The 27,858-nt window shown below is 44.4% G+C and overlaps 1 protein-coding gene across 1 annotated transcript in view; it reads left to right on the forward strand.

Moving 5' to 3' along the window:
* AGAP2 (ArfGAP with GTPase domain, ankyrin repeat and PH domain 2) overlaps window positions 1-27,858 on the forward strand; it is a 166,847-nt gene that overhangs the window by 107,008 nt on the left and 31,981 nt on the right. Inside the window, exons 4-6 of the mRNA XM_075265599.1 lie at window positions 9,354-9,439; window positions 27,020-27,161; window positions 27,510-27,644. Of these exons, the coding sequence (XP_075121700.1) occupies window positions 9,354-9,439; window positions 27,020-27,161; window positions 27,510-27,644 (363 nt within the window). The remainder of the gene's footprint in view (window positions 1-9,353; window positions 9,440-27,019; window positions 27,162-27,509; window positions 27,645-27,858) is intronic.

Here is a 27,858-nt window from a genome sequence, read left to right on the forward strand (position 1 = left end):
TCAGCTTGGGGGACAGACAGCACAGTGCCTCCGAGGTCAGGGATGCCATCCTGGCTGAGATGGCATTTTTTTTCCCTGCTACACCTGGGGCCTGGCATTTTTACGCCTGTGATAATGGCTAGAACCTGGTAGCAGATCTGGAGCTTGCCAGACTCAAACACGGTCCACGCATGGCCCACGTTTTCCAACTTGTTGGTGCCATGTTTCTTTGAAACCTACACCATTGTGCCTGATATACAGGTCAAAGTGGGGCCATTTTCGTAAGTGAGAACTAGCCTCTGCTAGGCAGAAAACATTCAGAGCACACTCCTCTCATCTTCGCACCGTTGGCTGGCGGAGGAAGACGAGGGGGTTGGAGTGGCATCTGATGTCCCTGTCCCACACGAGGCTAGAGGGTGCACTTCAGTGCATCCCATTGCTTCACCACAAATGGTGTGAAGGGGAGTGGAAAATGGAGGAAATGGAGAGTGACCCTTACAGTTGGGGCCAGCAAAGGCATGCCAAGTAACACACTGGCACACATGGCTGACTTCATCTTGGGTTGCTTTTCAACACATATTTCACATCATGAAGAAAAAATAATACTGGATTTTTACAAGCCTCGAACCCCGGTCTAGGTCTAATGTCTGTTCCTTTCTTATATTAGGGGAGAGGGAAAAAAAATTACTTCAGTGATACGTTTAGCGTACATAGACTGACTATTAATGTGTATCCCACTTAGTGTTGCTAGGGTTACACACCGTCACAACCTGGCTAAAGCTTCTATAGCTGTTAATAAAGTCAACATAACTTTACGGTATCCAAAAAGACAGCTGGTACCGACAGAGAGCAAGACAAATGTCAACCAAAGCTGTGAGCTCTGAACACCCACAGTGACTTTGGCGTCATCATCATTATAAGGGAGCGGATGGTAATAAATAACTTGGCAGTGCCTAAAACCCAAAAAGCTTATACAACTATATTTACATTAAGATACACAAATGACACTTTTCAGTAGCATGTCATGAGACAAGCTGATAAGCTCTTCCTTTGTGCAGTGCTATTTGAAAGTTAAACGCTGCCTTTATTTTAATTCTGGAGAAGGTGCAGACATTAGATTTAGAACATGTTGTCTTCATTGTCCAAATCCTCTATATAGGTAACGTGTTTTTCGGGCCGAGCTGTCTGGGAACGAGCTGGTGCAGCACTGACAACCTGGGTGAATATGGCAAGAGCCTGAGATGTAGGGTGAATGAATCCCCAAATTATTTGTGGAATTCCCAGTGAGACAATGGCACTGTATAGCAGTAGCAAAAATTGTGGGTGCACGTAACCCCCATATATTCTTTGAATTCCCAGTGAGACAATGGCACTATATACCAGTAGCAAAAATTGTGGGTGCACGTAACCCCAATATATTCTTTGAATTCCCAGTGAGACAATGGCACTGTATAGCAGTAGCAAAAATTGTGGGTGCACGTAACCCCAATATATTTTTTGAATTCCCAGTCAGACAATGGCACTATATACCAGTAGCAAAAATTGTGGGTGCACGTAACCCCAATATATTCTTTGAATTACCAGTCAGAAACTGGCACTATATAGCAGTAGCAAAAATTGTGGGTGCACATAACCCCAATATATTCTTTGAATTCCCAGTGAGACAATGGCACTATATAGCAGTAGCAAAAATTGTGGGTGCACGTAACCCCCATATATTCTTTGAATTCCCAGTCAGAAACTGGCACTATATACCAGTAGCAAAAATTGTGGGTGCACCTAACCCCAATATATTCTTTGAATTACCAGTCAGACAATGGCACTGTATAGCAGTAGCAAAAATTGTGGGTGCACGTAACCCCCATATATTCTTTGAATTCCCAGTGAGACAATGGCACTATATACCAGTAGCAAAAATTGTGGGTGCACGTAACCCCAATATATTCTTTGAATTCCCAGTGAGACAATGGCACTGTATAGCAGTAGCAAAAATTGTGGGTGCACGTAACCCCCATATATTCTTTGAATTCCCAGTGAGACAATGGCACTATATACCAGTAGCAAAAATTGTGGGTGCACATAACCCCCATATATTCTTTGAATTCCCAGTGAGACAATGGCACTATCTACCAGTAGCAAAAATTGTGGGTGCACGTAACCCCAATATATTCTTTGAATTCCCAGTGAGACAATGGCACTGTATAGCAGTAGCAAAAATTGTGGGTGCACGTAACCCCCATATATTCTTTGAATTCCCAGTGAGACAATGGCACTATATACCAGTAGCAAAAATTGTGGGTGCACGTAACCCCAAAATATTCTTTGAATTCCCAGTGAGACAATGGCACTATATAGCAGTAGCAAAAATTGTGGGTGCACGTAACCCCAATATATTCTTTGAATTCCCAGTCAGACAATGGCACTATATACCAGTAGCAAAAATAGTGGGTGTATATAGCCCCAATTCTATTGCTAGGGGACTTGCAGGGTATTTCTGGGGTGAAGGTGGGGGGGCACACCGTTGGAACGGGTATCGGGGGTATATATCGGGTATACGGGAATACACTGTCAGTGTATTCCATTCAGGATCCGCGGAAAGCTGGGTTGCGGCGATTGAGCCCGTCAGTGCCACGTTACACTGACAAGCTTCTCCCTGGAATTTAGCTCTTATAAGAGCTGTTGGTTGTCTTCTCCTTCCTATCCTAGCCTGTCCCTGCCTACCCAGAATCTAACCCCTAGCTAACTGGACGGAAACCTCCGTCCCCGGTGAATTGCAAGCTCAGAATGACGCGAAGCTGGGCGTCGCTGTTCTTTTAAATTAGAGGTCACATGTTTTCGGCAGCCAATGGGTTTTGCCTACTTTTTTCAACGTCACCGGTGTCGTAGTTCCTGTCCCACCTACCCTGCGCTGTTATTGGAGCAAAAAAGGCGCCAGGGAAGGTGGGAGGGGAATCGAGTAATGGCGCACTTTACCACGCGGTGTTCGATTCGATTCGAACATGCCGAACAGCCTAATATCCGATCGAACATGAGTTCGATAGAACACTGTTCGCTCATCTCTAGAAATGACGTCTGACTGACGCGTTTCGGGGCATTATTGTAGCCCCTTAATCATAGCCTATGATACATAGCCTACAATAACGCCCCGAAACGTGTCAGTCAGACGTCATTTCATCTCTGCCATCATGCATACTTGTATTTGATTTTATGGAGCGGCTTATGCTCCGGAAAACTTTTTCATAATAAAAGTTACGTTTTATATAAAGGAATAGATGCTGGATTTTTTCAATTCATGGACGCTTGTACTTACACCTTGGGCTGAGAGGCCGAATTTTCCGAGCACCTTCCTTTCTCCATAAGGTAATGGACATTTTTTTCTTTTTAAATCAGAAGATCTGTGGGTGAGCTGACATATGTTATTTATTTAGTGAAGAATGAGCATGTCCAGAACAAACGGCTCTCAGAAAAAAGAACTGACCAGCTCCCATTGATTTTAATGGGAGACGTCTTTTTGGTCAGGATTTTGAGGCGGATACAGCCTCAAAATCCTGACCAAAAAAAACCCTGTGTGAATTTACCCTTATTGTGCCCATGTTTGAGTCTCCTCTTTAGATTTCTGGGAATAGCACCTTCCCCCTCATTTGCAAATAAATAAAAGACTAATTTACATGAAAATGGGGCTTCAAACTGAATAACAGAGATATATTTGGAAACCGTAGAATTACCTCTACAGGGTACAGGGATTAGGTTAAAGTTTTAAAAATCTAAATGTGTCCTGCTTTGTGTTAGACAGATATATTTAATAGCATTAGGGTTAATGTATCTTTGGTGAAACAGACTATTAGAGCCTTTCCCTGGTACACTGGGCGTATGTACTGGCAGAAGGCCAGTCCCTAACCTTCCATGGCTGATAGACTGTGACCTTAATCATCTTCAGATAACAGTCCATCATTGTTATTGGACATGTTCTGCACAAGGAGCTTTTACAGGATGGCATGGGAACAGGGAAGAATTTATGTACTTCTGAAGAGGAGTTCATTTTCATAGAACTAATCCTATGTATTATTGTGTCATTATATTACTGGTAGAAAGATGGCTGCTCCTGCATTTTGGTTTTCCACTTTCGCAATAAAATAGAAAAATGCAAAAAAAACAGCATACTATGCCCTATAACCTATTACATCATGTTAGTTGCATTTAGGAACAACCATTTGACGGTGGACTATTGTGTCCAATATGAGAAAAAATTCCACTACTGAATAATCTATAATGTTTTAATAGTTTTGAGGATTTACTAGATTGAAGGAATTATCCCATGATCATATCAACACTTACTTCCTCTGGGTTTCTTTATGTACTAAATCAATGGGCTCAACCCTGGATCATGATTGGCACCGGCACCCAGTCGCAGAGTCATTGTACCTCCTCCTTTTTCTTACGAGCTCACTGCTGTGCTAGACTAGCCCATTATAATAGTAAACCTGACTCCATTGTATAGGTAACTACCTGTGAACACAGGAGGAGTGAGAAAGTAGAGTAACCAGAGGTTGGGTGTTGGTTCCACCCTGTACCCAGCCCAAACCGCTAATGAGCTACGGAGGTTAAAAAGTGTTGGCACACATGGATAATCCCTTTAAAGGTACCCACACACCTTCAATAGCTTCATTGAGATCTATTACTCCAGATTCCCATATACACATACTGTTCATGCTCATGATGGCTGACTGTGTATGTGCTTTCAATGGTAAGACTAGAGTAAGCTCCCCCCAAACACCTCTGTATCTGTAGAAAAAAATAAGAGGATTGAAAACGGAAATTCAACATATTCAATCCATCGTTGCACTGAGATCATCTGTCAGAGGGGAGTTGGGAGGCACATAAGATAGTTTGCTGGTCCTGCCAAAATCAGCTATCTGGCTGACTCTTCTCTAGTGTATATAGGAGCCTTAAAAGGTTTATCCAGTTTCTAATATTGATGGTCCATCCTTAGGATATGTCATCAATATTAGATCTGTGAGGGTTTGACAGCTGAGACCCCCCACAGTCCTGCTGTTCAGGGACAGCCCATCTCCCGGTAATGTTTATATCACTGTATGATTGGTAGTGGCAAGTTTTGGTACTGTAGCGCCACTCCATTGAAGTCTATGGGGCAGTAGTTACATAGAAACCAGATAAAGCTTTTAAAGCTATTCAAGAAAATTAATATCTTTGTTAATTATTAACTTTATATTAATACATAATACTGTTTTATTGGTTGTTCACACTGGCACGTACATTCATAATCCTATTGGATCCCTGTCACTAGAGAGCAGTCAGTGTACTGTAGGAGATTAGGGTACATTTACATGACTACCCTCTACCTCATAGATTGTAAGCTCTTGGGAGCAGGGCCCTCAGTCCCATTGTGTGAAGAGAGTATTTCTTTGTAATGTATCTTTTTGTCTGTACTTGAACCCTACAAATTGTACAGTGCTGCGGAATATGTTGGCGCTATATAAATAAAATGTATTATTATTCTTATGACTAGAACTCTGTTGCGAATGGAGCTTAAAGCATACTTGCCACTTTATACAACTTTGACATAGTCAAAGTGAAACATAAGAAGTTGTGGTTGGCGGGGATCTGTGTGCTGAGACCACAAGTAAAAGTGCTCACTGGGGGGTTTAGAATGTGGACCATGCAATATGACTGTTTGGGAGGTCAGTATATCATTACTTACTGTACTGTGACACAATAAGTTCCATAGTCAGCCCACAGCTCCACATGGACCATGTTTCACGGACAGAGTACGGTTGTGTGAATAAGCCTTTATAATGTATGAAATAGGTTGAGATCTTCATCTGAGACAGCACATTTCTCTGACAATCTGACTAAAGGGACACCATTTTACCAGAGTACATAGATGTATTTTTACGATCTCCATTTTATATGTCTGTTAAGTTTTTATTCGATTGATATAAACCATGCCTGTATACTGCTTGCTATGGCGGCTGTAGTTTATTAGCATTCAGGGGCATAACTACTCCCATAGCAGCTGTAGTGGCAGCCATGGGGCCTGCGAGCTTAGCGTTGTTGGCTGGCTTACTCCAGCAGGTAAAAAATGTTTTTCACTTCACTCTGCTGCTGCCCATGGCTACCTCCGCTTAAGCTTAGGCCTCTGCATATTATATGCTGACGCTGAACGTGACGCCTGGGATGTAATACGCGGCACACGTTGCGGCCTAAGCTGAGACTGCCATGGAAAAGAGCAGGGATATTTTGTGGCGGCTTATAAGGGCCTTGAACAGGGGCTGTAACTGTATGGGGGTCTATACAGGGGTCCTTACTGTATGGAGGGTCTGTAATGGGTATAGTAAAGGGGCATTATACTGTGTAGGGATCGAGGAGGCCCCAGTCAAAAGCTTTCTATGGGGCCCCCTATTTCCTAGTTACTCCCCTAAATCACTATTTTTTGATACTTTTTCAGAATAATATTGGTTTTTGAATATTACCACATCTGTCTTTCATATATGAAATGTTTATGGATACTTTATATCATACGCATATGTTCAGAATACTATCCATATTATATGCTCTTGGACATGGGGTGATAAAGACTGGTGGGAAAACGTGGGAAAACACAAGAACTTGAACTTCAAAAGACGCCAGTCCTATAGTAAAGTATATTGAAGTGGAAATTTAAGTCATTTCTCAAACTCAGACCTTAAAGAAATGTAAATGGCCATAAGCGTATTCCAACCCTCCTGACTGAAAGCCTCCAAATCCGGCGAGCCGCGCTCAGCCACATATCGCTTCCTTCCATTCTACCCTCTGTTCTTGCCAGTTTCCATGGATACTGAATAGTGGACGCGGTCTCTTGTTCCAGTATCCATGGAGACTCGGAAGTGCTCCGAAATTGGGCGGCAACCAGTCATGGATGGAGAGTGACAGAAAGCAATGAAGTCACCACAGACACTGACAATGAAGAAGAAGAAGAGGAAACTAATCAGAAACACAATGACTTTAATTCTGCCGTCTCACTCATTGCAGCTGCCTCATAAATAATATAGTGTCACCATTGAACCTGAGCTATTTCCTGAAACAATCACTTGGAACGGATTCACTTACCATATGTATTGGCATACATGAAATTTGTACTGTATATCCTATTAATATTATAAATGTGAAAGTTTGTGAGTTTGTGGGTTTGTGAGTTTGGATGTTCGGATGTTTGTTCCTCAATCACGGAAAAACCGCTCCACCGATTTGGCTGAAATTTTCCACAAACATAGTTAATACACCCGATTGCGCAATAGGCTACTTTTTGTCACAATAGCACACATACGTTTGTGCCAGGACCCCCACAAAACCCAAACTCACACCACCATCTCTGCAATCTCACACACTTTGGACCATAGCAAGCCACAAAATTCATATTGCCCTCTTCAGCCTCGCCCCTAACCCCACACAATCACATATACATATACTTTACCACTTTGCCCCTCACCTTAACGATTCTCCAGGAGGCTCTCTTTAACGCTCCGGAGCAGCCATGTTTGCCGACCCCCACCACTCTGACAATCCGCGACACCACCCACCCATGTCACTACCCCTAGGCGGTCTAATAAATGCAAAAAAAAAAGTTTACAAAAAGTAAAAAAAATATAAAAAAAATAAATAAAAAGGATTAAAAATTCAAATCACGCCCCTTTCCCTAGAACACATATAAAAGTATTTAAATACTGTGAAACACATACACGTTAGGTATCCCCACGTCCGAAATCGCCCGCTCTACAAAGATATACAAATATTTTTCCTGTTCGGTAAACGCTGTAGCGGGAAAAATGGTCAAACGTGCCAAACCGCCATTTTTTTCACTGTTTTGATTCTGATAAAAAATTCAATAAAAAGTGATCAAAGCAATAACATTTCCCGAAAATGGTAGAACTACAAAGTACACCCAGTCCCGCAAAAAAAGACGCCCTATACATCCCCGTACACGCACGTATAAAAAAGTTACGGCTGTCAGAATATGGCGACTTTTCAAAAAATAATTTTTTAACACAGTTTGGGATTTTTTTAAGGGGTCAAAATGTAAATAAAACCATATAAATTTGGTATCCCCGGAGTCGTAACGAAACACAGAATACAGGGGACATGTCATTTTGGTTCCACAGTGAATGCCGTAAAACCAAAGCCCGTAAGAAAGTCGCAGAACTGCATTTCTTCTTCAAATCCACCCCATTCTGAATTTTTTCCCTGCTTCCCAGTACATTATATAGAATAAATAATGGTGGCATCATGAAGAAAAATTTGTCCCAGGAAAAATTAAGACCTCATATGGCTCTGGGAGCGGAGAAATAAAAAAGTTATGGGGTTTAGAAGGAGGGGAGTCAAAAACGAAAATCAAAAAATGGCATCGGCGGGAAAGGGTTAACTTCAAATACTTCTGTCCCAAAGTCACTATGTAAAGTTTCTCACAACACCGTATATATAGCAGCTCAAATACAAAATAACTTCAACACAAAAGTCTCACGTATTGTCTGAATTACAGCAAAAACAAGATACAAAGTTACATTTCATATCCCATCCTTTATACACAGTACGAAAACCTTACCCCCGCCTGTATATACCCACTCCTACAATCACCGCAGACGAAGTCGCGGGTAACAGCTAGTAGTTATATACATATAATCTATAAATAAATACATATATAAATTCCAGCACATACTGGCATGGTATATCCAACAAGGACACTATTTTGGTGTATACGGGTACAGAGGACGCAATGGATATGCCACTAGGCCGAAACTGGTGGTCCCCCGTCCGGCTTAGGAGGAGACCGGCAACCTTTGCACAACGCTGCCGAGGTTCCGGCCTGCCTCCCGAGACCTGGAACCTGTGGAAAAGACCGCAGCCGAAACGCATCATGTTTTTTTCACAGAAAGTCCAGAGTTTTCCTCAGTGGACTCTCTGTCTCTATTATATGTATATGGAAAACATCAGAATTTCCGTAGGTATTATTGACATGCTGCGATTTACAAAGACACATCAGTCATCTACTGCAGATTTTTTCTGCAATGTGTGGACAGGATTAGCCAGAATCCCATCCACATTGCAGGTTCTGTAATACGCAACGTTTTTTGCTGCAGCATTTCCTAAATCTGCCCTTTCTTGATCTTATACAGTATTAGTAAGTTTGCTGCTTAGGTGTAAACAGCTGGTTATCTTATGCCATACCTAGCTGGACATGTCCAGCTCTGAGCAAGGTAAGGAAGGACCCATCTGTAAATGTGAACATAGTCTTATCCCGTGCTTACTCTACTTTTCTTCTAGGAATCAAAAGTCTAATTTGCATGGACTTCAGTAACCATACTGTTTTATTCCTTATCCAGGTGATCAGTTTAAGAAGGAGATTAGTGTGGAAGGGCAGAGCTACCTTCTGTTGATCAGAGAAGAAGCTGGAGCACCAGATGCCAAGGTAATTGTCATTGCGGCTTCATTTTAATTGTAGCATATGGATAATGAAACAAGTTGGCAAGTCAGTATGCAGGAATACGCTATGCCTAAGATATAAGTGCATAGGGAGATTTTCCCATAGCTTCCATCTGATTCCGATTTCTCGTCTGTAAACTTTACATAATAATGCTTAATGTCCTCAATGTTTTTCTATGAAAATGTTAAATAAATAGATTGGGGGAATTTACTAAAACTGGTGCTGATAAGGTCTACTTGTATACAAGGCATACATAAATTATTAAGACACATATTATTAAATCTTATTAAATCAGATGCCCTTCCAGATACCAGAATGGAAATCCTGATTGGCATAGATTTACTATATAACTATATAAGTGCCATAAATGGGTTAATCATTTCCCCCAACAAAACCAACATTAAGAATTATCAAGGGAATGACAAAGAAAGGAAACAATCCACACAAAGCCGAAAATAGTAAAAGGGAATGTATGCCAGCTTAAATAAACCACGCACCATGGTTTTGGGCAAAAAATGGTGAAAAACACCTATGTGATGGCCGCTTTTTTAAGGACCACCACACAAATCATTTTCAGAACAATGAAAGTCTATTGGTGTATTCACACATTCGGTTTTTTTTTTTTTTTTTTAACAAACCATTAACAGCATCAGTTCAAAAACAGGACATGTCCAAGTTATTGCTGTTTTCACTCACGGACGGACCGAATACTAGAAAATTGGTCAATTTTTGACATAACTGATAGCTAATAAAAACGGTTCAGTAGGTTGGGTCAAAAAAAGAGTTGGAGTTCATCAGTTTTTTTAACAGACAGTTATAAACAGATAACAAATAGAGATGAGCGAACAGTGTTCTATCGAACTCATGTTCGATCGGATATTAGGCTGTTCGGCATGTTCGAATCGAATCGAACACCGCGTGGTAAAGTGCGCCATTACTCGATTCCCCTCCCACCTTCCCTGGCGCCTTTTTTGCTCCAATAACAGCACAGGGTAGGTGGGACAGGAACTACGACACCGGTGACGTTGAAAAAAGTAGGCAAAACCCATTGGCTGCCGAAAACATGTGACCTCTAATTTAAAAGAACAGCGCCGCCCAGCTTCGCGTCATTCTGAGCTTGCAATTCACCGAGGACGGAGGTTTCCGTCCAGTTAGCTAGGGGTTAGATTCTGGGTAGGCAGGGACAGGCTAGGATAGGAAGGAGAAGACAACCAACAGCTCTTATAAGAGCTAAATTCCAGGGAGAAGCTTGTCAGTGTAACGTGGCACTGACGGGCTCAATCGCCGCAACCCAGCTTTCCCAGGATCCTGAATGGAATACACTGTCAGTGTATTCCCGTATACCCGATATATACCCCCGATACCCGTTCCAACGGTGTGCCCCCCCACCTTCACCCCAGAAATACCCTGCAAGTCCCCTAGCAATAGGATTGGGGCTATATACACCCACTATTTTTGCTACTGCCATATAGTGCCATTGTCTCACTGGGAATTCAAAGAATATATTGGGCTTACATATAACTTCAATTCCAGGGAGAAGCTTGTCAGTGTAACGTGGCACTGACGGGCTCAATCGCCGCAACCCAGCTTTCCCAGGATCCTGAATGGAACACACTGACAGTGTATTCCCGTATACCCCATATATACACCCCAAATCCCCGTTCCAACGGTGTGCCCCCCCACCTTCACCTCAGAAATACCCTGCAAGTCCCCTAGCAATAGAATTGGGGCTATATACACCCACAATTTTTGCTACTGGTATATAGTGCCATTGTCTGACTGGGAATTCAAAGAATATATTGGGGTGACGTGCACCCACAATTTTTGCTACTGCTATACAGTGCCATTGTCTCACTGGGAATTCAAAGAATATATTGGGGTTATGTGCACCCACAATTTTTAATACTGGTATACAGTGCCATTGTCTGACTGGGAATTCAAAGAATATATGGGGGTTACGTGCACCCACAATTTTTAATACTGCTATACAGTGCCATTGTCTGACTGGGAATTCAAAGAATATATGGGGGTTACGTGCACCCACAATTTTTAATACTGCTATACAGTTCCTTTGTCTCACTGGGAATTCAAAGAATATATGGGGGTTATGTGCACCCACAATTTTTAATACTGGTATACAGTGCCATTGTCTGACTGGGAATTCAAAGAATATATGGGGGTTATGTGCACCCACAATTTTTACTACTGGTATACAGTGCCATTGTCTGACTGGGAATTCAAAGAATATATGGGGGTTATGTGCACCCACAATTTTTAATACTGGTATATAGTGCCATTGTCTGACTGGGAATTCAAAGAATATATGGGGGTTACGTGCACCCACAATTTTTACTACTGGTATACAGTGCCATTGTCTGACTGGGAATTCAAAGAATATATGGGGGTTATGTGCACCCACAATTTTTACTACTGGTATACAGTGCCATTGTCTGACTGGGAATTCAAAGAATATATGGGGGTTATGTGCACCCACAATTTTTACTACTGGTATACAGTGCCATTGTCTGACTGGGAATTCAAAGAATATATGGGGGTTATGTGCACCCACAATTTTTAATACTGGTATATAGTGCCATTGTCTGACTGGGAATTCAAAGAATATATGGGGGTTACGTGCACCCACAATTTTTACTACTGGTATACAGTGCCATTGTCTGACTGGGAATTCAAAGAATATATGGGGGTTACGTGCACCCACAATTTTTAATACTGCTATACAGTTCCATTGTCTCACTGGGAATTCAAAGAATATATGGGGGTTATGTGCACCCACAATTTTTAATACTGGTATACAGTGCCATTGTCTGACTGGGAATTCAAAGAATATATGGGGGTTACGTGCACCCACAATTTTTAATACTGCTATACAGTTCCATTGTCTCACTGGGAATTCAAAGAATATATGGGGGTTATGTGCACCCACAATTTTTAATACTGGTATACAGTGCCATTGTCTGACTGGGAATTCAAAGAATATATGGGGGTTACGTGCACCCACAATTTTTAATACTGCTATACAGTTCCTTTGTCTCACTGGGAATTCAAAGAATATATGGGGGTTATGTGCACCCACAATTTTTAATACTGGTATACAGTGCCATTGTCTGACTGGGAATTCAAAGAATATATGGGGGTTATGTGCACCCACAATTTTTAATACTGGTATACAGTGCCATTGTCTGACTGGGAATTCAAAGAATATATGGGGGTTATGTGCACCCACAATTTTTACTACTGGTATACAGTGCCATTGTCTGACTGGGAATTCAAAGAATATATTGGGGTGACGTGCACCCACAATTTTTAATACTGGTATACAGTGCCATTGTCTGACTGGGAATTCAAAGAATATATGGGGGTTACGTGCACCCACAATTTTTAATACTGCTATACAGTTCCTTTGTCTCACTGGGAATTCAAAGAATATATGGGGGTTATGTGCACCCACAATTTTTAATACTGGTATACAGTGCCATTGTCTGACTGGGAATTCAAAGAATATATGGGGGTTACGTGCACCCACAATTTTTAATACTGCTATACAGTTCCTTTGTCTCACTGGGAATTCAAAGAATATATGGGGGTTATGTGCACCCACAATTTTTAATACTGGTATACAGTGCCATTGTCTGACTGGGAATTCAAAGAATATATGGGGGTTATGTGCACCCACAATTTTTAATACTGGTATACAGTGCCATTGTCTGACTGGGAATTCAAAGAATATATGGGGGTTACGTGCACCCACAATTTTTAATACTGCTATACAGTTCCTTTGTCTCACTGGGAATTCAAAGAATATATGGGGGTTATGTGCACCCACAATTTTTAATACTGGTATACAGTGCCATTGTCTGACTGGGAATTCAAAGAATATATGGGGGTTATGTGCACCCACAATTTTTAATACTGGTATACAGTGCCATTGTCTGACTGGGAATTCAAAGAATATATGGGGGTTACGTGCACCCACAATTTTTAATACTGCTATACAGTTCCTTTGTCTCACTGGGAATTCAAAGAATATATGGGGGTTATGTGCACCCACAATTTTTAATACTGGTATACAGTGCCATTGTCTGACTGGGAATTCAAAGAATATATGGGGGTTATGTGCACCCACAATTTTTAATACTGGTATACAGTGCCATTGTCTGACTGGGAATTCAAAGAATATATGGGGGTTATGTGCACCCACAATTTTTAATACTGGTATACAGTGCCATTGTCTGACTGGGAATTCAAAGAATATATGGGGGTTATGTGCACCCACAATTTTTAATACTGGTATACAGTGCCATTGTCTGACTGGGAATTCAAAGAATATATTGGGGTTATGTGCACCCACAATTTTTACTACTGGTATATAGTGCCATTGTCTGACTGGGAATTCAAAGAATATATGGGGGTTATGTGCACCCACAATTTTTAATACTGGTATACAGTGCCATTGTCTGACTGGGAATTCAAAGAATATATTGGGGTTACGTGCACCCACAATTTTTGCTACTGGTAGATAGTGCCATTGTCTCACTGGGAATTCAAAGAATATATGGGGGTTATGTGCACCCACAATTTTTACTACTGGTATACAGTGCCATTGTCTGACTGGGAATTCAAAGAATATATTGGGGTTATGTGCACCCACAATTTTTAATACTGCTATACAGTGCCATTGTCTGACTGGGAATTCAAAGAATATATGGGGGTTTCGTGCACCCACAATTTTTAATACTGCTATACAGTTCCTTTGTCTCACTGGGAATTCAAAGAATATATGGGGGTTATGTGCACCCACAATTTTTAATACTGGTATACAGTGCCATTGTCTGACTGGGAATTCAAAGAATATATGGGGGTTATGTGCACCCACAATTTTTACTACTGGTATACAGTGCCATTGTCTGACTGGGAATTCAAAGAATATATGGGGGTTATGTGCACCCACAATTTTTAATACTGGTATATAGTGCCATTGTCTGACTGGGAATTCAAAGAATATATGGGGGTTACGTGCACCCACAATTTTTACTACTGGTATACAGTGCCATTGTCTGACTGGGAATTCAAAGAATATATGGGGGTTATGTGCACCCACAATTTTTACTACTGGTATACAGTGCCATTGTCTGACTGGGAATTCAAAGAATATATGGGGGTTATGTGCACCCACAATTTTTAATACTGGTATATAGTGCCATTGTCTGACTGGGAATTCAAAGAATATATGGGGGTTACGTGCACCCACAATTTTTACTACTGGTATACAGTGCCATTGTCTGACTGGGAATTCAAAGAATATATGGGGGTTACGTGCACCCACAATTTTTAATACTGCTATACAGTTCCATTGTCTCACTGGGAATTCAAAGAATATATGGGGGTTATGTGCACCCACAATTTTTAATACTGGTATACAGTGCCATTGTCTGACTGGGAATTCAAAGAATATATGGGGGTTACGTGCACCCACAATTTTTAATACTGCTATACAGTTCCATTGTCTCACTGGGAATTCAAAGAATATATGGGGGTTATGTGCACCCACAATTTTTAATACTGGTATACAGTGCCATTGTCTGACTGGGAATTCAAAGAATATATGGGGGTTACGTGCACCCACAATTTTTAATACTGCTATACAGTTCCTTTGTCTCACTGGGAATTCAAAGAATATATGGGGGTTATGTGCACCCACAATTTTTAATACTGGTATACAGTGCCATTGTCTGACTGGGAATTCAAAGAATATATGGGGGTTATGTGCACCCACAATTTTTAATACTGGTATACAGTGCCATTGTCTGACTGGGAATTCAAAGAATATATGGGGGTTATGTGCACCCACAATTTTTAATACTGGTATACAGTGCCATTGTCTGACTGGGAATTCAAAGAATATATGGGGGTTACGTGCACCCACAATTTTTACTACTGGTATACAGTGCCATTGTCTGACTGGGAATTCAAAGAATATATTGGGGTGACGTGCACCCACAATTTTTAATACTGGTATACAGTGCCATTGTCTGACTGGGAATTCAAAGAATATATGGGGGTTACGTGCACCCACAATTTTTAATACTGCTATACAGTTCCTTTGTCTCACTGGGAATTCAAAGAATATATGGGGGTTATGTGCACCCACAATTTTTAATACTGGTATACAGTGCCATTGTCTGACTGGGAATTCAAAGAATATATGGGGGTTACGTGCACCCACAATTTTTAATACTGCTATACAGTTCCTTTGTCTCACTGGGAATTCAAAGAATATATGGGGGTTATGTGCACCCACAATTTTTAATACTGGTATACAGTGCCATTGTCTGACTGGGAATTCAAAGAATATATGGGGGTTATGTGCACCCACAATTTTTAATACTGGTATACAGTGCCATTGTCTGACTGGGAATTCAAAGAATATATGGGGGTTACGTGCACCCACAATTTTTAATACTGCTATACAGTTCCTTTGTCTCACTGGGAATTCAAAGAATATATGGGGGTTATGTGCACCCACAATTTTTAATACTGGTATACAGTGCCATTGTCTGACTGGGAATTCAAAGAATATATGGGGGTTATGTGCACCCACAATTTTTAATACTGGTATACAGTGCCATTGTCTGACTGGGAATTCAAAGAATATATGGGGGTTATGTGCACCCACAATTTTTAATACTGGTATACAGTGCCATTGTCTCACTGGGAATTCCACAAATAATTTGGGGATTCATTCACCCTACATCTCAGGCTCTTGCCATATTCACCCAGGTTGTCAGTGCTGCACCAGCTCGTTCCCAGACAGCTCGGCCCGAAAAACACGCTACCTATATAGAGGATTTGGACAATGAAGACAACATGTTCTAAATCTAATGTCTGCACCTTCTCCAGAATTAAAATAAAGGCAGCGTTTAACTTTCAAATAGCACTGCACAAAGGAAGAGCTTATCAGCTTGTCTCATGACATGCTACTGAAAAGTTTCATTTGTGTATCTTAATGTAAATATAGTTGTATAAGCTTTTTGGGTTTTAGGCACTGCCAAGTTATTTATTACCACCCGCTCCCTTATAATGATGATGACGCCAAAGTCACTGTGGGTGTTCAGAGCTCACAGCTTTGGGTGACATTTGTCTTGCTCTCTGTCGGTACCAGCTGTCTTTTTGGATACCGTAAAGTTATGTTGACTTTATTAACAGCTATAGAAGCTTTAGCCAGGTTGTGACGGTGTGTAACCCTAACAACACTAAGTGGGATACACATTAATAGTCAGTCTATGTACGCTAAACGTATCACTGAAGTAATTTTTTTTCCCTCTCCCCTAATATAAGAAAGGAACAGACATTAGACCTAGACCGGGGTTCGAGGCTTGAAAAAATCCAGTATTATTTGTTCTTCATGATGTGAAATATGTGTTGAAAAGCAACCCAAGATGAAGTCAGCCATGTGTGCCAGTGTGTTACTTGGCATGCCTTTGCTGGCCCCAACTGTAAGGGTCACTCTCCATTTCCTCCATTTTCCACTCCCCTTCACACCATTTGTGGTGAAGCAATGGGATGCACTGAAGTGCACCCTCTAGCCTCGTGTGGGATAGGGACATCAGATGCCACTCCAACCCCCTCGTCTTCCTCCGCCAGCCAACGGTGCGAAGATGAGAGGAGTGTGCTCTGAATGTTTTCTGCCTAGCAGAGGCTAGTTCTCACTTACGAAAATGGCCCCACTTTGACCTGTATATCAGGCACAATGGTGTAGGTTTCAAAGAAACATGGCACCAACAAGTTGGAAAACGTGGGCCATGCGTGGACCGTGTTTGAGTCTGGCAAGCTCCAGATCTGCTACCAGGTTCCAGCCATTATCACAGGCGCAAAAATGCCAGGCCCCAGGTGTAGCAGGGAAAAAAAAATGCCATCTCAGCCAGGATGGCATCCCTGACCTCGGAGGCACTGTGCTGTCTGTCCCCCAAGCTGATCAGTTTCAGCACGGCCTACTGACATCTCCCCATGCCAGTGTTACAGTGTTTTCCGCTAGTAGCTGGGGTGGAGGTTGCAGCTTCGTAGGGTTTCAGTCTACTCCTGCCATGAATTTTGGCCTGGGAGAGGAGATAGGCCACCCCAGTTTGCACCCGGGGAACAGACTCCACCACATTCACCCTGCCTGTCATTAAAGATAAGCACTGCAGCATCCCTGACCACAGGCGCTTGTCCATGTGTCGGTGGTCAAGTGGACCTTGCAGCAAAGCGCAGAGCTCTGGGCCCGACTGATGTTATGGGACACATGCAGGCGCAAGGCAGAGACAGCACACCAAGAGAAGTAGTAACGGCTAGGCCCAGCATAGGGAGGTGCCCCAGCTGCCATCTGCTGACGGAAGGCCTGGGTCTCCAGAAGCATAAACAAACACCAACATCTCCAGGGCCAGCAGTTTATCGATGAGGCTGTTACAGGCTTGGGCATGGGGGTGGGTTGTATTGTACTTCTGCCTGCAATGAAAAGCTTGGGAAATGTGGAGTGGCTGGGAAGAGGCGCATGATGGTGCAGGCCAAAAGGGCGCATGAGGGTGAACTCCCCAATGTGTCAGAGATAGGTGTGTAGGTGTCCTTGCATCATATACTTGCACCATATTTGGCTTTGGAAGTTAATTTTGTGCCAAAAAGTGGTTAAGACAGCGATCCCTCAGCTACTCCCGTTACACTGTCTATTGAAGTTACCATCTGTGGAAGTGGACCACCATTTCTAAGATCCCAAAGGAAGCAGGCAAGAGATGTGCAGTTCAGAAAAAAAGATGAGAAAATAAGTTTAGGCTGTAGAGCACAGAGGGATCGGAGAGGACAGAGCTGGTGTCGGCCAGGTATTCCCACAACATGCGCCTATACTTGTCCCTCCTGGTGACACTAGGCCCCTGAGTGGCAGTAATTTGTCCAGGGGGGCCATTAACGTGTTCCAGACCTAGGAATAAGTCTTCCAACAGGGTAGAGTTTTGCATGCCTTTGCTTCTACCCACTGTTTTTGCTGCTTAGCTTCCCTCCACATCTACTCTGCTTTCACCCCTAAACATCACCCCAGTTTATGCCTTTGCTTCTACCCAGGTTTTTTGTTGATTTAGCTTCCCTCTACATCTACACTGCTTTAGCCCCTAGACATCACCCCTGTCCATGTGGGGTCGGTGGCCTCGTCATCCACCAACTCCTCTTCCAATTGCGCACTGCCCCCTTACTGCAAACCGCACATGACCACAGCTTGCCTTGATGGCAACTGTGTCTCATGATCCCCACTTAGGTCCAGACAAGTCGGTGGCGGGTCCAAAACCCCAAAATTGGAAGGAAATGGCAGATGCTGCAGTATTTCTAACACCTGTTCCTGGTGCTCGGGCCTGGTCTGTGTTGTACCCTGCACCCTGCTTAACGCATCTGCCATATCCGAAGTTGTGCTGAGCGCATGCTAATGTTTCGTGTCCAGTGCAATGGATGGGATGGGATTTCACATAAGTCTGCCACCCATGGCCACTCATGGTTGAGCAACTGAGGGAGTTGACTTTGACGAACCCGAGGGTTTTGGAGTTGGAACTACATCAAAGGTCTGTGCTGCTCACACACTCTGCTCAACACATGATATGTTTAGTGCCAGCAGTGTGGAGACGTCGCACAACAGCCGTTGTTCCAGCAGGTACAGGCGTTGTAGGAGTGCATAGAGGCTAGCAGCGGCAACTATACACTTTAAAAACTATCCGCACAAGCGCCACACTTTCACCAGTAGCTCAGGAACATTGGGGTACCTTTTTCAAAAGATTAGCAGCAATGAGTTAAAAACGTGGCCCAGGCATGGAATATGTTGCAGGCTGCCAAGCTACAGAGCCAATCCCAGGTTACGGCCATTATCACACATGACAACATGCCTGGGCCCAGGTGCAGTGGCAAAAACCACATTGCCGTCTCATCGAGGATGGCATGACTCACTTTGTAGGCAGTGTGCTGTCTGGCCCCCAAGCTGATGAGCTTCAGCACGGCCCGCTGACGTCTCCCCACACCAGTGTTGCAGCGTTTCCAGCTCGTAGCTGGGGTCAATTTAACAGCGGAGGAGGGTGGTGTTTCAGCCCTCCTCCCAGGAATGTTGTGTGGGGAGACAAGTCAGGCCACCACATTTTGCGACCCGGTCCACGCCTCAACTACATTCAACCACTGTGCCCAAATTGAAAGGTAGCGTCCCTGTCCGCATGCACTTGTCCATTCGTAACTGGTCACATGGAACTTTAGGGCTAAGCGCTGAATTTAGGGACCGCCTCATGTTTGGGGGAAAGTGCTGGTGTGGACGGCACAGTGCGGTGGCGCAGTAGACACTCTGCCCAAAAAGGGCAGAGTGTCCCCCAGCCGGGATTCCAACATCTCCTGGGCCAGATTTCTTGAGATGAGGCCGTTGAAGCCTTGGGCATGTGGGTGGGTTGCGCTGTACTTTAGCATGAAATGAAAGGCTTGGGAGATGGGGAGTTGCTGGAAGAGGCGCATGATGGCGCGGGCAAAAGGAGAAATGGCAGGAAAAGGTGAGGATAAGGGTGAACTCCCCAAAGTGTCAGAGGCAGATGTGGAGGTGTCCTGGCTCCTGGTCTGGACTGCAGCGCCAGCCCTGTCAACAGTGGAAGAGGCAGTGGCCGCCAGGCCAAACGACGATTATCCTGCGCTTGCTCTCACCCACTGAGCCCAGGGCTTGCCTTCCAAATGATGGCACCCGCAAGAGGTGGTGAGATTCCTCTCCGCAGATCTCCAAACCATCTTGGACTTGCAAATTGCACTAAATTTGTCATGTAACTGACATGTATATGATGAGTCTATCCATTGTCTGTTCATTTTGGTGAAAGTCAGCCTGTCAGCTGACAGACAGCTGTGCTTGTCAGTGATGATGTCACCGGCTGCTTGTACCCCCAGTTTTTGCTGCTTAGCTTGCCTCCACATCCACACTGCTTTTGCCCCTACACATCACCCCTATCCATGCCTGTGCCTCTAGCCATAAGTCTGCCACCCATGGAAACTCATGGTGCAGAAAGTGAGGGAGCTGACTCTGAGGAACCCTTGGGTTTTGTAGCTGGTACTCCATCAAAGGTCTCTGCTGCTCACACACCCTGCTGAACATACGGTATCTAGGGTTAGAGCGTGTGGTGACCTCGCACAACAGTAGGTGCTTCAGGCAGATGTAGGCCTTGCTGGAGTGTATTGCGGCTAGCTCCAGGTACTGTAGACTTGGGAAAGTGGGTGTCCAAGTGCCGCACTTTCACCCTTAGCTCAGCTAATTTGGGGTATGTTTTTAAAAATCATTGCACCACTACATTGAACATGTGGGCCAGGCATGGAACGTGTTGGAGGCTGGCAAGCTCCAGAGCCCTCCAACAAGCTAAAAAACCTGGCCCCAGGGGCAGCGGGGATAAACAAATTGCCATCTCATCCAGGATGGCATCCCTGACCTCAGAGGCAGTGTGCTGTCCGTCTCCCAAGCTGATGAGCTTCAGCCCAGCCTGCTGACGTCTCCCCACACCAGTGTTGCAGCGTTTTCAGCTCGTAGCTGGGGTAAATCTAACAGCGGAGGAGGAGGAGGGTGGTGTTTCAGCCCTCCTCCCAGGAATGTTTTGTGGGGAAACAAGTCAGGAAAATTCTTGAAACGGGAGAGTTTTGCATCTTTGCCCTTGCTGCCTATGGACATCCCTTTGCCTCTAGCCACCATTTTCCCTGCTTTGCTTGCCTCCACATCCACACTGCTTTTGCCCCTAGACATCACCCCAGTCCATGCCTTAGCTTGTACCCCCAGTTTTTCCTGCTTAGCTTGCCTCCACATCCACACTGCTTTTGCCCCTAGACATCACCCCAGTCCATGCCTTAGCTTGTACCCCCAGTTTTTCCTGCTTAGCTTGCCTCCACATCCACACTGCTTTTGCCCCTAGACATCACCCCAGTCCATGCCTTAGCTTGTACCCCCAGTTTTTCCTGCTTAGCTTGCCTCCACATCCACACTGCTTTTGCCCCTAGACATCACCCCAGTCCATGCCTTAGCTTGTATCCCCAGTTTTTCCTGCTTAGCTTGCCTCCACATCCACACTGCTTTTGCCCCTAGACATCACCCCAGTCCATGCCTTAGCTTGTACCCCCAGTTTTTCCTGCTTAGCTTGCCTCCACATCCACACTGCTTTTGCCCCTAGACATCATCCCTATCCATGCCTCTTCCCCTAGCCATAACTCTGCCACCCCTGGAAACTCATGGTGCAGAAACTTTGGTTGCTGACTTTGAGGAACCCTTGGGTTTTGTAGATGGAACTCCATCAAAGGTCTGTGCAGCTCACACACCCTGCTCAAGATATGGTATTGTAGGGTTTCAGCGTGTGTGAATGACGGACAACAGCCTGTGTTTGGACAGATGTAGGCCTTGCTAGAGTGTTTTTAGGCTAGCAGCGACTCCTGTGCACTTGCAAAAGTGGGCGCACAAGCGCCGCATTTTCAACAGTAGCTTCGGTACATTTGGGTATGTTTTTAAAAAACTTTGCACCACTAGGTTAGACGTGGGCCAAACATGGAACGTGTTGGAGGCTGGCAAGCTCCAGAGCCGCTACCAGGTTCCAGCCATTATCACAGGCGTAAAAATGCCAGGCCCCAGGTGTAGCAGGGAAAAAAAAATGCCATCTCAGCCAGGATGGCATCCCTGACCTCGGAGGCACTGTGCTGTCTGTCCCCCAAGCTGATGAGCTTCAGCACCGCCTGCTGACGTCTCCCCACACCAGTGTTTTAGCGTTTGCCGCTAGTAGCTGTGGTGGAGGTTGCAGCGTCGTAGGGTTTCAGTCTACTCCTGCCATGAATTTTGGCCTGGGAGAGGAGATAGGCCACCCCAGTTTGCACCCGGGGAACAGACTCCACCACATTCACCCTGCCTGTCATTAAAGATAAGCACTGCAGCATCCCTGACCACAGGCGCTTGTCCAAGTGTCGGTGGTCAAGTGGACCTTGCAGCAAAGCGCGGAACTAAGGGCCCACCTGATGTTGAGTGACACGTGCTGGTGCAAGGCGGGGACGCCACACCGGGAGAAGTTGAGACGGCTAGGGACGGCATAGTGAGGTGCCACAGTTGCCATCAGGTCCGGGAAGGCGGGAGTTTCAACAAGCCGGAACGCCAACCTCTCCTGGGCCAGCAGTTTAGCGATGTTGGCGTTCTAGGCTTGCGTGGGTGGGTGGTTAGCGGTGTATTTCTGCCGGCGCTCCAATGTCTGAGAGATGGTGGGTTGTTGTAAAGAAGCGCCTGATGGTGCCTTTGATGGTGCAGGAGAAGGAGATAAGACAGAAACAGGGGAGGATGAGGGAGAAGTCAACAAAGTGGCGGAGGCAGATGAAGTGATGTCCTGGCTCGTCCTCTGGAGTGCATCGCCAGCACTGTGAGCAGAGGCAGTGGCATGAACGGCGGGCGACGTTTGTCCTGCCGTTGCTGCCTGCCACTGATTCCATTGCTTGGATTCCAAATGACGGTGCATTGAAGTGGTGGACAGGTTGCTCTTCTCAGGGCCCCTACTCGATTTCGAGAGGCAAATTGTGTAGACGACACTATATCTGTCCTCGGCGCATTCCTTGAAAAAACTCTACACCTTCAAGAAACGTGCCCTCGATGGGGGAGTTTTTCTGGGCTGGGTACAAAAGGGAACATCTTCGGACATTCCGGGTCTGGCCTGGCTTCGGCAAAGCAGCTGACCTCTGCCTCTGGACATGTCTCTGCCTCTAGCTACCCTTTTTGGTGCTGCACCTGCCTCAACATCCACACTACTTTCCCAGCTTGACATCTGCCTTGTCCAGGTGGGGTCGGTGTCCTCGTCGTCCACCACCTCCTCTTCCAACTCCTGTCTCGCCTCCTCCTCCTGCACAATGCGCATGTCAACTGGCTGCCCTGACAGCAACTGCGTCTCATCGTCGTCGATGAGGGTGGGTTGCTGGTCATCCGCCACCAAATCGACCGGAGATGGAATGGAGGAGACTCTAGTGTTTGAGCATCTGGACACAGATACTCGTCTGTTAGGTCCGTGGAATCGCGAAATGGAGGGGCAGGTTGCGGTACAGTCAAAGGAAGGGAGAACAGCTCTGGGGAGCAGGGACAGTTGGGGTTATTGTTCTGAGAAGATTGGGAATTTTGGGTGGAAGGAGGACAAGACTGTTGGGTAAGAGGAGGTAGAGGCTGACTGGCTGGTGGACAATGTGCTTTAAGCGTTATCCGACAGCCATTGCAAGACCTGTTCCTGGTTCTCGGGCCTACTAATCTTTGTACCATTCAGCCTAGTTAATGTGGAACTTTTGTGCAAAGCGCAGAACTTAGGGCCCGCCTGATGTTAAGGGACACACGCTGGTACAAGGCTCAACTCACCCTAAGTGCCAAAAACACTGCTGGTGCAAGGCTCTACTCATGCCAAGGGCCTCAATCTCTGCTGGTAGCTCAGCTTAAGGTCATGTAACTTTGTTTGGAAGGGCTCATGTTAAGGGCTAGAAAAGTGAATTTTGGAAGGTCTTACCACATCACACACACACACACACACACACACACACACACACACACACTCAAAATGACAGTTAAGGGTGAGGGCTTTTGGAATTCCCATTGCCTATTCCATTTGTGGTTGTCATGGGGAACGTGATTTAAAGGGGTGGTTGTTACTGTTTGTTGAGCTTAAATTGGGGTTTGTGTCCATCCATTTGGGGAGTAAAGAAGGTTTCCAGGTATTTTCCCACTTTGATAGAGGTTTTTTTGAATGTGGAAAGTGTGTAGTTGTTAGGCAGTGATGTTGGGGTAATAGAGGGTCTTTGGTGTGTTAGATGCCCCCAGGCATGCTTCCCCTGCTGTCCCAGTGTCATTCCAGAGGTGTTGGCATCATTTCCTGGGGTGTCATAGTGGACTTGGTGACCCTCCAGACACGGATTTGGGTTTCCCCCTTAACGAGTATCTGTTCCCCATAGACTATAATGGGGTTCGAAACCCGTTCGAACACACGAACATTGAGCGGCTGTTCGAATCGAATTTCGAACCTCGAACATTTTAGTGTTCGCTCATCTCTAATAACAAACGGATGACAAACTGGTCAAAAGTACAGGAAATGGATGAAAAATATGTGACACACAGACGCAGAAAGGATTTTAAGGGCTGTATTTTACATTTGTGTGCATGTAGCCCTACATTACTTATACATACATGAGGAGGAGGTGGTCAGAATAGGTTTATAATTATAGGTAACAGTAATCGAGGTTTGGTTCTCAAATTCACATAAAATAGATACAAATTTAGTACAATGAATATGGAAAATACCTAGTTAGGGGATATTAAGCTGTGAGGATTTGTGAGGGAACTGTTTATATAGTGTTCATATTTTCTACCGTACCAACTCTATCTATCTACCGTATATACTCGAGTATAAGCCGAGTTTTTCAGCTCAGTTTTTGGGCTGAAAAAGTCTGCCTCGGCTTATATTCGGGTCATTACGGTAATACCGTAGTTACAGACATGGGGGTTGGTGCCGGGCCGCAGCATCGCCACGCTCCTGGCAGAAGTACCGGGGCCTTCTAGCAGAAGTACCGTAAGTACTTCTGTAGTTTGCGATGAACAGCATCGCCATGGCGATGCTGCGGGCCTGACACCTGCCCCGGTGTCTGGATGCCGGGTCTGTGCTGCGAGGTCTGTAGCTATAATGGCGACCGCTCTGCTCCAGAGCGGTCGCCATTAGAATCGGCACCTGCACTGTAACTCTTACAGTGGTAATGGTGGAGTTACAGTGGAGATGCCGCCATGCCCCTGGAGAGAGCGGACGCGACCGCTCACTCAAATGCGGCCCTGAAGCGCTGGGGTGATCCCCGGGTGCCAGCAGGAGTGCGTACCTCGGCCGCCAGAGCTGAAGGAGAGATCCCCGGCAGGAGCACGTACCTGAAGACCTCGGCATGCAAAAGAAAAGCTGGCCGTCGGCAGAAGCGCTGAGAGGAAATCCAGGCAGCAGAGTCTGCCGGGGATTCCCCTCAGCGCTTTTGCCGATGGCCGGCCACAGTTCCCCTTCAGGTCCGACGGCAGAGGTCTTCCTTCAGGTCCACGCTCCTGCCTGCGTCCGGGGATTCCCCTCAGCTCCTCTGTAAAGGCTCCCCAGCTGCAGTGCTTTTCTTTTGCAGGCTGCTCTATGCAGCCTGCAAAAGAAATGACAATTTTTGCAATGTATTGCAATGCATTAGCATTGTAATGCATTGCATTAGTGATCAGACCCCCTGGGGTTCAATACCCCAAGGGGGTCTAATAAATGCAAAAAAAAAAAAAAGTAAAAAAATAAATAATAAAGTATAAAAAATTCAAATCACCCCCCCTTTCCCTAGAACACATATAAAACTAATACTGTGAAACATATACACATTAGGTATCCCTGTGTCCGAAAACGCCCGCTCTACCAATCTATACAAATATTTTTCGTGTACGGTAAACGCTGTAGCTGGAAAACAAAGTTGTCTAACTGCCCCTTCCCTGAGACTGTTTTTTTCCCCCCACTTGGAATTCAGCCTGGCTGAATATAGGGTATCTGCTCCTATTCCGTCGTGAAGGGGTTAATAGGAGCACTGCAGATACCCTATATTCAGCCAGGCTGAATTCCAAGTGGGGGAAAAAAACCCAGTCCTCAAGCTCAGGAAGGGGCAGACAGACAACCAAAACACCCCCTCCCCTTCCCCAGCACCCAGCAACTACTGCATCCAAAAACTCCGACCATTTTAATTTTTGAATTTTTTCAGTAGCTGCTGCATTTCCCCCCTAGGATTATACTCGAGTCAATAAGTTTTCCCATTTTTTTGTGGTAAAATTAGGGGGGTCAGCTTATATTCGGGTCGGCTTATACTCGAGTATATACGGTATCTATCTATCTATCTATCTATCTATCTATCTATTTCATATCTATCTATCTATCTATCTATCTATCTATCTATCATCTATCTCCTATCTATCTATCTATCTATCTATCTATCTATCTATCTATCATCTATCTATCATCTATCTATCTCCTATCTATCTATCTATTTATCTATCTATCTATCTCCTATCTATCTATCTATCTATCTATCTATCTATCTATCTATCTCATATCTATCTCATATCTATCTATCTATCTATCTATCTATCTATCTATCTATCTATCTATCTATCTATCCATCCATCCATCTCTTGTAACAGTAACATATGGCATACTCTTTAGATACACTATTACTGTGAGGACATATAACCCACTATCACATTTCCTTAAAATTACTCAGGTTACCGTGCTGGGAATTTCTAGTGTATGGGATGTTACCTATTAAATGGCTCTTTCTTTAATAGTCAACCAATTGGAAGGGACAGAGCTGATTCTGAATGAACTCACATCAGATATTGAGTGATTTTGAGAGCATTTTACAAGTAGATGTGAGCAGAGAGGCTATTTAGATGAATCTCTAGAGACTACGATATGGCATAAACCTGTGCCTGTAATTCCGACTGACAGATTGTCTATTGATTTAACCTCTCTGGGTTGTGCCTTTTAGTTTGCTAACTGGGTGGATGGCGTCATCTTTGTGTTCAGCCTGGAGAATGAGGCAAGTTTTCAAGACATGTTCCAGTATTACGCTCTCTTGGCAAACTATAGAAGTGTACTGGACATTGCCGTGGCCCTGGTGGGGACCCAAGGTAACCTTACCCATTATGGTTTTTTTTTTCTTTAATACCATATTGTTGGCTGTAAGCATGGGTGTAACTACCAGCGAGGCAGGAAACCATAAGCTATGGGACCTAGCAGCCCAGGACTGAGTGAAGAGTGAAATTGGGCAACAATTACTTGCAGACCAAAGAAAGGAGGAAGAGTGCAAGAGACTAAAATAATGTTGCGTTGTATATGTTTGTGTTGAAGAGAGCCCTAAGGTTACTTCTTACATATATTACTTAAATAATATATAGTTACAGTGTAGCATGATAGTGTATATATGTGTCACTAATATAAAATATATGGCTTCTAACATGCGGTACTCCTTCTTTTAGATAAAATTAGCTCCAGCAATCCAAGAGTTATTGAAGATGTGCGAGCCAGAGGTCTATGTAATGACATGAAACGTTGTATGTACTATGAAACCTGTGCCACTTATGGGTTAAATGTGGATCGAGTGTTCAGTGAAGGTGAGGACCTTTATATCATTGTCTCTGATGAAAGGTATAATGGTGTGTGGAGCAGATTACAGAATACATCTGACACTAGTGCGGCTATTACACGTATTATCACTTATATGGCTTTCTATAGCAATATCTTGGAGAAACAAACCAACTGTATGTCAGATGTACCAACCTGTGCTGGTTATTGCAGTTAGGATTATTATTACTATTATTATTAAAT

Source organism: Leptodactylus fuscus, chromosome 2, assembly GCF_031893055.1.
Source record: "Leptodactylus fuscus isolate aLepFus1 chromosome 2, aLepFus1.hap2, whole genome shotgun sequence".
In the NCBI taxonomy this organism is placed as follows: domain Eukaryota; kingdom Metazoa; phylum Chordata; class Amphibia; order Anura; family Leptodactylidae; genus Leptodactylus; species Leptodactylus fuscus.